Genomic DNA, 13,246 nt, shown 5'->3' with positions numbered 1-13,246 from the left:
GCCTTTTTTTTTGCGACGCCGGATACGCGGAGAGGGTTCGCGTTCGCACCCGAATAGAGTTGGACGCCGCTCTCCTGAATACACAATGCGATTTATTCGAAACGCGACGTATAAAACACAAAGGATCGCGTATGATTGGTAAATTATTGAGGCGGGCCGGATTTGTCGGCCAATCACGTAGCGCCCTTAAATAATTCAAGAAAGATACGAACAGGCGGATGCAAAAGGAGAGAAGGGAGAGGCCGTCGAGTCGGCAAAAGTCATTCCGCGTGTTGATTCCCGCGTCGCAACGTCGAATCAATATCGCGCGTTCACGACGGAAACAAGAACATAAACCTTTAAGAAAGCTGAAGAAAAAACGGGAAATGGGGTGAGCCAGTTTTGGTTTAGTCTCGTAGGGTGTTTACTATCTGGGAAAATTTCCAGAGAATTTTTTTTACATTTGAAAATCATAGTCTTTTAATGAAACATTATCAATACTTAGGAATTGGAATTTTACTCTCAAATTTAACTTCTATTTTTGAAAACATAATTTTTTTATTTTTTACCCTAGTAATAGAAAATATATCGTCTCCTTACTTTAAAAGTGACACAACTCAAGAACTAAATTTTTTAGAAAAAACTATTTTTTAACTTAACAGAAAATTATGAACTAATCAAATAATACCGGCAAAAAGAATATTAGAAACGTGATTAAATGTCATTTTTATTATTTTTGATTCACAGAAAGCTATGAATAAAAATACTTAAACCTTTAAAAACTTTTTTGAATTTTAACGATTTTAATGGATCTCTAATATTACCACATAAATAGTTTATATTTACTTGATCAACTGAAATAACTGAATTTAAAATAAAATAATTTCTTCTTTAAACTTTGTCAAAATTATCCTAACTTTAAATGTTCTCTGTACTCTTTTTTATTTACAAAAGCGACACAATGAAACATAGTACTCTTGTGGAAGGTATTACGATCTATTAATCTTTTTAAAAATTTTAAAGACAACACAGGTGTTATTTGGCGGACGGATTGTAAAGTTAAATTAGTTCATTTTCACTGACTGATAGAGTAATTTTTATCTAACTCATTCATAGGTACTAGTAATTGAAAAATCACATTTTTTTAGTTGTGTCATTTTTGGAATATAATGAAACAATATAATAACAATAATAATAATTTTATTAAATGTTGACAATTGGTTAGCAACAATTATAGCATATACATACATCTGCGTATTATTTTATATGTTTTGCGAGGTTTTATTAAAAAAACAAAGAACTAGTAGAGAATATATACTTGATAGAGAGAGAAAAAAATAGCTTATTGCTCATTGATACTATTGTATATTATAGAATAAATCTTCCCTATACCATCCTATAATTTTCATAGTTTCAATTATTAAAAAATGATAGATACAATCTCCCTGTCTTCTATTAATTTATAATATATATGTAGTTCGTCTACAGGTTATTTACATTTTAATTTATTTCAACGTTGCATTAAAAAATTTTTTAATCTTACTTAAAATCTTGAACGAAAATAATCTAGAAAATTCGAAAATTCTCATGGAACTTTTTACAAGAATTCAGTAAACACCCTGTCTGGTAACACGTTCCGTGATTCAAAATCATAACTGCAGTTTTGCATAACATCGAAACAAATTTATTAATACCTCTATGATACAACTATGAATACAAAACGTATCTACATATTAGCGAACGTTATACACTTCCTTAATTAATGATTTCGAGTTCTTTCGTACATCGTGATCCAAGCGCGATCAGTACTGGGATGCATAATAGTCCATGATTTACGCGGGGGATTTAGAAAGCGTTACTGTAGGATACAATGTACAAAAGGGCTCCGATGCTCGCACTGGCTGTGCCGTGTTCATTTGATAGTCGCAAGTGCGGTACAAATGTGTCTTTAGCGATCGTAGTCGTTTCGTCGAGGATCCTTTATGTTTAGGAACTATATGCTGGTATTATTCTGTCTAATCGCCATGATTTTGCGAGAGAATTATTTATTACAATCGTTGAAGAACGTTTAAATGTCGAAAGGAATCACGTCTGGCTCACAATCAGTTGAATGACTTTAATGCGCTTGGTGAATATAACTCGTCGTGTATGGAGACTCGTGGTTGTAGTATCAAAATATAAACTGCAAGTCGGTAATAGTTCTCTCTTGTCGTCTTAAAAATTTTAAATGATTACTAAATTTTGGCATATTGAAATAAACGCGTACTTGTATGATGCTTTTATTTGCGAAGGAAAGTGTGCTGAATCACTGACGAATTGGCACTCGTTATTATGGTACATATATAATAATATTATTTATAATAATCCGAAAGTTCCGGCCATTTATATACATACATAGATCTCTTAATACATTTCAAAACGGAATTCTATAGAATACAACAATGACATAATTAAAAAAATTAATAAATCTCAATGTTTTTTGATTCATTAAAACTTTTATAATATTAATTTTGAAATGAGAATTTAGCGTAATATAACTGATTGTAAAGAAATAAAAATATGTTTTTTAACACGTGTTCTATTTTTTCTTCTTTAAGTTTCTGTTATTTTTCTGCAAGTAATTAAAAAATGATAATTTTTTAAATTATGTCGTTGTGACAAATAAGTGATATAAAAATAGTGCGAAACCAAGTTATTTATATACGGTTATATTCTCATAAAATTGCATATTATAACATATGAAAAATGTAATCTAAAATATTTACATAATTTATTAACAACAAACTCATAATCAACTCCAGTTAGTTTTGCGAAGCTACGGCTGCAATATTTATCTCTTAAACCCTTGCCATCAATAATCAACAATAATTATTGCCCCCTTTCACCAATTGCACAACAAAGTTCTTTTATCTTATACTTACGGTCGAAGTGAAAACCGCGAAGATAATATTTCTTCAGGATTAGTTTTTAGCAGTTTCTTGGCGCACAGCTGTTAGCTTATTACCGTTTGACGTAGGTACTTTTGGCATCGACGACGAATCCCCAAAGAGAAGGAAATAAAACATCCTTCTCGACTACGAGTATTCTTCGTGATCCGATACGATCAGCACGAGCCGGGCCGGAGAAAGAGAGATCAAGAGAGAACTTTGGGCATAACTCAGTCTCGTTATCTGACTCGCAAATAAGGCAGCGGAAAAGTTCGCGACATCAATCTGGGCCTCTGCTGGGAGATTCGAAGTTGAAACAATGCTTAAGTCACCCCTAACGTATGAGCCCCATGGGGTGGCGAGCTGGAGAGGCGGTTGCCACTGCTGGTTGCAGTACTGCGTCGCTTTCTTGAAGCCCATCGATTCGATCTCGTTCTCGATGCCTGTCCAGTTGGACCAAGGCCCTCCGAGAATCATCCTGTGTATCTCTCCCCTCTCGGTGAGACGAACGTTAAATACGCGATACCGAACTTTATTTACTGTCCCGAAGTTTCGGATTTCCGTTCATGACACGTCAGCTGTTGAAGATATCTGGCACCGGAAGTCGATGCGTTTGCCGTAGGATTGAAAGCGAATAAATCCGGGAAGGATCGCGATGGAAATGCTTTTCTAGCTCGTAAATTTCCACACAAGTTTCATTTTTTTTAAATTTATCTTTTTCTTTAGCAATACGCTTTAGCAATCTGAATTGAATCATGCAAACTCGATCAATTATAATCTAAAGAGCACCAATAGTTCGCCACAATTGGCCGATATACGTTCTGTTAGTTATCTACCTACTTATCTATTTAACTATCTATTTACTTATTTATCGTCTAGCCAGTCGAGCGCGGGGAAGACGAATTCGTTCGAATACATGAATCTAACTAATGAAATGCAAGAACGAAAGACGCATTTTGGATTTATATATTCTTCCCTCACGTTCTATCTTATATTGGAGAGAATCTATTCGAGAAGACGGAATAATAATTCGTCCAGGAAATACGTATTCGCCAAACGACGCCTAAGATAGCGTAGGAGAAATAACAGCATTGCGACAATCTTGTCATTTATTGGGAAATTTCAAAGATGGAATATCATAATATTTTGCCGCGTTGATAGAAAAGTGATACAAGTAAAAATAGTATTTCTGAAATAATAAAAATATAAATTCAAAAAACTAATATATTTTGTAGAAAAATTACACATTTTATGAAAAGATATCACAACTTTGATGAAAGATGACACAATCCTATATTACACTGAGAAGAATTTTTGATGCAATAAAATAAGAAAATAATGTAATATGCAAAGCCATAAGAGTCAACCGCAGGTTTTTATATCGCGAAAAACAATTTGATAGACAATACATAATTATATAATTATTATCACAGTAAAAATGATTGCAATTATTAGTAAATATAAAAGCGTTTTTGCAACTTAGCATGAGATTGCAGTGTTCAAATTTTGAAAATTTATGAGTTTTAAAGATTTCATTATAATTGAAAATATAACATGAAAAAAAGTGAGTATTATGCATATTAACTACCTTAATTAATACTCTAAAAAGCTGCTATTTTTTAAGTGTATTACTTTTTTTTATTAATACGGCGATATTTGTTAATTATTTTATCAGATATTAAATTCTCCTACGCCGCTTACTTACGTTGTCTGCAATACTCTATCATACTTTTTATAGTTGTCTTCTATTCACACACAGAGTTCGCCTGATCGATCTCCGATCGTGACACGAAGCGAATCATTTAATGCGATTATATAATATACATATCTATACGCGGTAACACTTTTCTCGTTCGCGACAACTTGACGGTATCATTTTCTTCTCGACAGTTAAGGGATACTCGATTATACGCAATCTGCCGTGGGTCGCGTGCTAAAGTTAGGACGATAGTTCGGACGATCAGCACGGTAAACCACGAAGACAATGAGAACGGCACACGAGTCGATCTCCCCTCGGGCGACTCAATCGATATATCGGCGCTTACTTCGTTTGTCATTTGGCATCGTACGATGCTTGCGCATTGATACCGTTTAAATTATTCATGGGGTTCAGGACGTTATGGGCGCTCGAGCTGGCTGGTGCTGGATATCCGTTGTGGTTATGGGCTGCCGCTTCCCCGTTCGCCTGTCGCTGACCACCCGCTACGTTCTGCAAGATAAAAGAAGACGCGTGAGAATTACGGGCCGTCGCAGTACGGGTGTTCGATTTTTCTCTTTCAATTTGGCTCGATCGACGATCTCGACTTAGCGGAAAATTTATGTGTAACCGGGGGCATCACGTCCTTCGTAAAGAATGCCACGGAATAATACCGCTGCGAACAGCGGAAACGCGGATCGAAGCAGCACATTTATACTTTATTTCTCTAGCGATCTATATGTATATCTATATAAAACATTTTCTATATATTTAGAGAAGTACACGTTTTCTTTTGTTTAAAGATTTTTTGACAACTAGTTGTAACAGGGTTGGCAAAATTCCACATTATTATTTTCTGGAAAAAATCGGCAAAAACTTATTTCTTCTATTAAAAGCAATAAAAATAGAAATTTTTATTATTAATATTCTAATCCATTATTCGGTTATCATTATTCTAGTAATCTAGTTCATCGTCAATTTGAGAGTGTTTTCCAATTTAAGAGAACTTTATCCCAAATAAAATCGGTAGATTAGGAATTGACGTAACAAATAAATTAGCTTTCATAAGATATTGAATAATAAACACGAATTAGTCTATGTTGGTAATAATTTTGAATTCTGTGTTCTTCTCGTGAAACTAAAAGTTATAAAATTTATGTTATCTCCAAAGGTTTTAAAAATATATTAATTTGAGTTAAAAGTACTTTATAATAAATTTCAAATATCTAGCTCTAAATTGCTAAGCAATGATAAAAAAAAGATAGGTCGTATAAAGAGCATATGATTAAACATTTCACAATTCAAAATAATTCATTAATTCAAAATATAAATTATTTTGAATTATAATCTTTAATCATATGCTCTTTATATGACCTATCTTCACTTTATTATAAGCCAGGATATTTTGTTATGATTGGCGCTCAGCAGAAAAAGTAGTTTTGTTTGTTGTAAAATTTTTTAATACGATTGAAAGGTTTTTCTCTTAATTCTTCACTAAATCTAAATGTATAAACTAATCATATTAAAGAATTTTACAACAGTTATAAAGGTACTTTTTCTGCTGAATGCAGCCATAGTCTGTTTTGTTCTTTAAATTATCATTTATATGATTTATTATTAATTAAAGCAAACATTATTTTGCATAAAGTATACAAGTATATTTTGATATTACATATTATTTATTTTTATGATTTTTGCCAGTTTATTCCATTGAATAGAGTCCAGGACGGTGAAATCCGAAAATTTTACCATGGTTTTTTTCCACTCACTGGATTTTACCGACCAACTCTGAGTTGTGACTTAGTATATCAATGTCTGTGTAATACCGTACCACTGAAGGTGAATCGCACGGACCGCCTTAGTTAACAAATTCTGGTTAGTGACTCGTGTCCTTGTCTAGATTATAACTCTAACTGTAACATAGATTGCGAGAAAGAAGATTTAATTAACCATGATTATCGTTAAATAATATGGCTGCAAATAGTCGCGACTATTTTCTGAAAAACGACGCGTGGGCAACTTTTAATTTAGTTCAACGGACAATTTTTATCGGTAAATATGTGGTTATTATAATAATACCAATTTCAAATAGAACGAGACAGTTTCTTTATTCGAAAAGCCGTCATGGACTTATTCGAGGTAGTGCGCAAAATGAAAGATTAAACAAAAATTAATACTGGAATATATAATAAGTTTCATATATTCCCTCTTTTGGGGATTAATTATTAGGAATGTAACTCGTTAATTTAATCACATCACTGATCCTGACACGTGATTATAAATAAAACATGCATCATATCGTTTACCGAAATTGATTTTGATATTTTTGATATAACGATCATATTACATATTTAATCTAAATTGGATAAACTTTATGGATTCTACTAATTTCTCTCCGAGTTGCATTTAACCGAGCAAGAAGGCACATTTCGATTAAGAATTAGGTTCAATTTATTCTCGAAACTCGTTTATCAAGCGCTTAAATGCATATCAGAATGCATAAGACGAATTTGTAATTCTGAAGAATATAATCCGATTAGAGAGCACCTTGCAAAGTCCAGGAATAAATTCGGTCGATCAATCGACTCTGGCAGCCTCGTTATTCGATTTTAACAATTATTCACGACGCGGCACGTAAAATCCAGCGGGCGGATTCCCCGCCCTTAAGGGGTTGACGAATTCGCGTTTCTCTCTCTCTCTCTCTCTCTCTCTCTCTTTCCGCTCATCCCTCTCTCGTAACGTGCCGTCTAAGTCTCCACTTCAAAAACAAAAGGCCGGAGAAATGAATTTGTATCTCGGTGTCCGAATAAAGAGGAGGGACAGCACGACTCAACTTGGGCGGTTCCCTCTTTCTCGCGACCGATTCTTTATCTCCGTCCCTATCCGATGGCTATATCTGTACGTTAATGGTACAAAGCATCCGTGGGAGAGGCAGAGAGTGTACTAGGCTAGGTAAGTGCCGTTGAAAACTTGGAACTTTGCATTTCCTACCCCCTCTCTCTTTGCATTTCATCTCCCTCTCATCATCCCATCTTCATCTTATCTTGTCGATCCTACTTCCTCGTCGTCTTTCGATCTTCGTTGCCGTCTCGTCGTTTCTCGCGAGCACGCGTGTCCCCCTGCCCCTTCTCTTCGTCTTTCCCTTCAGTTTCTCTTAGTTTCTATAGTAAAGGTGTTAAATTATACAGGCTTAAAATTCGGCAGACCGTGCGGCTCAACCCCTCGTGACGGAATCCTCCCTTTCCCGCCACGATTTCGGCCCGTAAGTTGATCATACTAACTTTCGCACGGCGCCGAATTAAGCCTCCATTTTCTGCAATTATCTTGCGACGCGGAACGCCTCTTGTGACGCGATGAACGAAACGTCGTTGATCTTAATTATGATATTTTATTCCTAAGAAATGCAGATACAGGTTGCAACAGAATTTATTAATCTTTTGAGATCGGGAGTTCTCTGGCAAAGAAATCTAAAGAATACTTTGTTGTTTAAATGCGTATTTTTGAGGTCGCGTATATAGAATTTGATTCTGGCTTTAGAATTTTAAAATTCAAATTTCAAAAAAATAATATGATTTGTTTTTGTTTTAGAAGATTCTTGGTATCTCATTGAAAGAGTAACGTCTACTAAGTAAATGATAAATTAAATTTGAGTCAAATTTAAGATATTTTTGTTAGTTAAATTGGTTAACGTCATACTAATTAGATTATTTTTTTGAAATTGTGTTTGTCATATTAGATCCATTATTTTGAATTTTTTATTTTTAATCCAAATTGAATAAGACATTGTCAAATTATTTCATAAATCAAGTTTTATTAAAATTGAGAGAGAGCGAATAGTTTTTTTACAATATTTTACAAAATAAAAAAGGATAGTCCTAAACGCCCATGCATAAAGAGGATTAATGATAAATGCATCTATTTTTTAATATATCTCTATTTTTTTACTGTTTTAAATACTTCGCTTTTGTCTCTTGCTGTATATGCAATAGGAGAATAGAACGAAAGAAGATAGATCTGTTACGACGGCGATGGGACTCTGTGAAAGGTGTTATCTCCGAAGTGTTTTAATAAAGCATTTTTCTCGTTTTAAAACGCAAGAAAGTGTAGCCGGCACAGGGTGCGTTATGGAGTAATTATCTCGTAAATAATTATGATAAAAATGACAAAGTATCGCTAAAGAAATGCTTTATCATCTGTCTTCGCGACGGGAGCGATTTTTTTTCCCTTAGAAAGGATTCTTAAATCTCGTTGCCGTGAGAACCCTTTTCCCTATAGCCATCAGCAGGATTTCCGTCTCTTTCTCTCTTTTGCTTTACACTTTCGTCCTTCGGTATATACTTTCTCTTCCTATCTCTCCCTATCCTCGTTCTCTTGTCTTAGAGGGTCTTGCTCGTAATTAAGAAATCTCCGTGGAAGGCTCCAGACCACTGTTGAACGCTGCTGTGGGTTAAATTAAGTCTATGACTTATTCAAGTTTTATCTACAATTGCCAGAGGAGGAATTACCGCGCTGTGGATTTACTGCCGACGTCGTAATCAAATGGCACGCGCATTTTGCGAGATCCGGTATGTAGGTAGATACTATTGTAGATAGGATTTTATGTTAGTCCTTTTTGAAATCACAAACTCTCTTTTGAACGTTCCCACATAACACAGTTCTTCGAGAGAGATTCTCTGTCCTCAGGACATCCCTTGGAGAACTACGTCGTATGGATTCTTGTGTAACTGTCAAAAATTTTATATAGCAAAATAATTTTAACGACGTAATATCATGCTCCAGATAACTGAGCAGCTTTTTTTCGCGTTTATTCTCATCTCCTACTGTAATCTCCCGGTTTTTCCTCTCTCTCTCTTTCACTCGAGGAGACCTCGCACGCGCGAATAAGACATTAATCGTGACCCGACGCGAGGGTGGGTAGAGCGAGGCCGGGTAGTTTGTAACTGACGGTAAATGCGGAGCATCGCCATCGCGAGGGCGCTTGTAGAGAATCGCGTGTCATTTGTCCGTTGATCTCCCGTGGATGGGAAAACGGCCAGGTGCGCGGTTCCTCCCGTTCCTCCGTGCGGCGCGGCTTTTCTTACGCGCAAAAATTAGCGCCACCCACCCGTGTACGTTCGGTACCGTAGAGCAGGCGGGCCCGACCTTCGGCACGAGATGAGAATTAGGCAAGACATAGTTAATCGCTCCGGGATCGTTTAGAAGCGGAATTTACTGGCGGGTCGTTAGCCCGGTACGGCCGTCCCCATACCTGATTCTTGTAGGGAGAAAAGAAATTTATTTAACTTGTTTTCTTATAAAAAATTAATACAAGGTTGTCGTGAGAAAAATCACAAGTGTCAATTACATCTATAGATTGTTTTATTTAATTTTGCAAAGAACTCCATAAAATTATAAAAATATGGAAAATTGGGATCTAGTATAAAATGAATTAGTTTTTTACATAGTGAGTATTCGTACAGAAATACTTTTTAAGACAGATCTTATTTTTAGAAACAGTAAATTAATAGCAATTTTTAATATACACTCTTTCTAATATAGATTATATACTTTTCAAAATTATTTTATCCAAAAAGAATAATAATTAAAACATTATTTTCTAATCAAGATTTAAAAATATTACGAGAAAAATGGAAATCTGTTTCATTAATCGAAACTTAGTTAGTGCGATTAATGTATTGAAGACGGGCTGTGAATTAGTACCAACGGTTATTTCATAAAATATTAAATTGATATGCTAAAAATATTATCTGTACGAATACTTTTTACACTCATTATAGTTTACAATGTGGCGAATAAAAATATCAGAAATAGAAGTCATGATAATGAATAGTTTTTGAGTTATGGTGTGTCAAAGGTGTTCTGTTTTGATAAATCATATAGCTCAAAAACTATCTAGTATTGTGTTACGTCTATGTCATCTTTTGTTTATACTACATTATAAGTTATATAAATAAATAAAAAAATAAAAGATAAATTCGGACATTATGATATAGAAAAGATAGCCATAAGCTGTAATTATTCCAATAATTGCAAAATAAAGCATTTTTGTAGTCATATATAATTTTGAAAGCTCCATTTTTTTTGTATGACCATCTCACCCGAGTTTACTTTATATGTGAAAACCATCTCATATATTTCACTGTAACCTAATTTTTTAATTAATACTTTTGATTTGACATTGAACATTTTGTTAAACTTTCTTACGTGTCTTTCTGATTTATTATTGTCAAGCATCTGTAATATCAAGTGCTGCGTTAAAATTTGCTGCGTGTTTCATTACTTCGATGTCGAGGTCGCGTGGTCGAACCCCCGTAACGGGTCCATACACTCGTTGGTAATAATCGTTATAAAAGTAAGCTCGACCACGTAGTGCATAGCTCTCGGAGTTGTTTCCCAACTAAACTCATAATCTCGCGTAAGCTTGCAAGCCGGGCTTTCCCATGCGAGCTTTCTCGGCGTGCGCGTTGTATAAGGGGCCGCGCGGAGGGCTTTACGTGAAATTCAGCCAAGCACAGTGCACCTAATAATGCGCTCGTTAACAAGAACGACGTGTACACGCGCGTGCGAGGGTTCGTATGTACTACGTGCCTCCGTTTGTCTCCCTTTTCTTTGTGCTCTCTCTCTCTCTCTCTCTCTCTCTCTCTCTCACTCTCTCTCGCTTTCTCTCTGTCTTCCTGTCACGACACAGCTTACGCTACGTTGACCAAGAGGCAATCTAATCGGTTGATCGATCAGCGTTCGATTAGGCCGTCCTACGAAACTTGTTAGGCTTAGAAAACATCTTGACTGTAATGTTTAGAGATTGCTATAATAAATTCCCTCTCGGGCGTTAAAATTCCTTGATTTTTTAATATATTTATAAAATTAATTACAGGTAGAATATATTTATTTTGTGTAATTTTATGACATCCTGTAATTCTAAACAGATCATATTCGCATGTACAACGATAGAGTATCTACAATGAAGGATTAATGATGGACTAATGGCTTTGTTCAGTGTGGGAATACGCTCGTGGCTCTGTATAGTACTGCATTACGATGATGCGCGTCCATTTCGCTAAACGCTACATTTCGAGGGATTAACCGTGCGCTACATTAATTATTATTAATGGTATCATATCCTATTCTGACACATTCTATTCGGGTATTCTAATGCATACATTATATCGATCAGTAAGTGTTTCATTCACATCGGAGCAACTATTTTAAATCAATTCTGTATAATTAACGCAATACCGATAATAGACATTGTATAGTTGTGTAAAAATACACACACTGTTTACTCGATGTAATTATCTCTCTTATATCGTTTTATCATGAATCTAACTGGATATTATGAAAAATATTGCATAAAAATAAATATGAAACTTTTCTATCGAGAAATGGAATATGTCGATATATAGAGAGAAATATAATGATAATAGGAAAATGTATGTATCTTCATTAACCTTTTGACTCCCACGCTAATTTCCCAAACGTAAATTCCCAAATGGGACGAGCGATTAACCCCCAAAAATGTTCTGCATGATAGCACGTTCATGACGTTAACAATTATATTAAAGTATGTAAATAAATATATCAATACGTAAATATAATACAATGTCATTTATTTTTATTTATACCGATATAGAATATCTTTTAAACTATAATTATAATAATGAAATAATGGTTATAGTTTAATAATACACTAATTATTATACGCAATTATTATACATATAGTTGTGCAATATTTAACGTTAAATTAATATTAATTATTCTTAAATTGCAAATAAAAATTAACTCTTTAAATTAATTATGAAATAATATTTCCAAAAGGATCGAATGGCTTGTTCTATACAAATAAGCTATGTCTTTTTGAAAATTGTATAGTTACGCATTTATTTGTCTCAAAAATTTATAATTAAAAAATTGAGTAAAAAAATCTACAAAAAGTATCAAAATCTTATGAATTAATCTAAAAAAATCATTTTTGAGACACTTCGTTTAAGAGTCAAAAGGTTAATAAAAATGTTATAGTACAGCAAAATAAGAGTAATATCGGTTATGCTCACACTAGGAGTAGCACCGTACAGTTAAAAATCACTAACGAAATATCCATTCTCTTTATTTCAGAGTATTTTACTCTTTATTTGTCATGTTAATATTCGATCGTTTCGTTAATTTTTTAATATTCGTTAAATTTTTAATATTCGATATGATCTTTTTTACACGTTGAAAAAATGGTAAATGAAATAGGTATCGAACATTTTTTTTAAGTTGTATAATACGAAATTGTTAACGTCTTCAAGTTATCGTTTCAAGTTCGATACGTCCGTCACGCGTTTACTTCATCCCTGAACAAATGGATATTGAACACTCAGATCTAATAAAAGCGACGTTAAATCGAAAGTTTAATTTCGTCGAAATTAGTTGCCTGCGTTCAACGAACTTTCAAGAATCTAATCGCCTGGAAGCAATATAGAGGACGTTGTAATACCTCATTCCCCGTACGAATCTCGTACTGCGCACATTGATCCTCTTAAATTCCCATGTACCTTCCGTCTTGGCATTAGCATATTATCTCACCTCCGTAACCCCCCTCTTTTCTCTCGTCGCAGTCTCCCTTCGGCCCCCTTCTGGCACCTCGGCTCCCCCCCCCCCCCCC

The 13,246-nt window shown here is 34.5% G+C and overlaps 1 protein-coding gene across 1 annotated transcript in view; it reads right to left on the bottom strand.

Moving 5' to 3' along the window:
- Positions 1–4,595: 4,595 nt before the first annotated feature.
- Positions 4,596–13,246, bottom strand: part of LOC108776603 (LIM domain only protein 3) — a 111,009-nt gene continuing 102,358 nt past the window's right edge. Inside the window, exon 6 of the mRNA XM_018543274.1 lies at positions 4,596–5,115. Coding sequence (XP_018398776.1) covers positions 4,960–5,115 — 156 coding nt within the window. The 3' untranslated portion in view covers positions 4,596–4,959. The remainder of the gene's footprint in view (positions 5,116–13,246) is intronic.

Source organism: Cyphomyrmex costatus, unplaced genomic scaffold (genome assembly GCF_001594065.2).
Source record: "Cyphomyrmex costatus isolate MS0001 unplaced genomic scaffold, Ccosl1.0 scaffold364, whole genome shotgun sequence".
Taxonomy (NCBI): Eukaryota; Metazoa; Arthropoda; class Insecta; order Hymenoptera; family Formicidae; genus Cyphomyrmex; species Cyphomyrmex costatus.
This window is presented reverse-complemented; position numbering and strand designations above follow the sequence as displayed.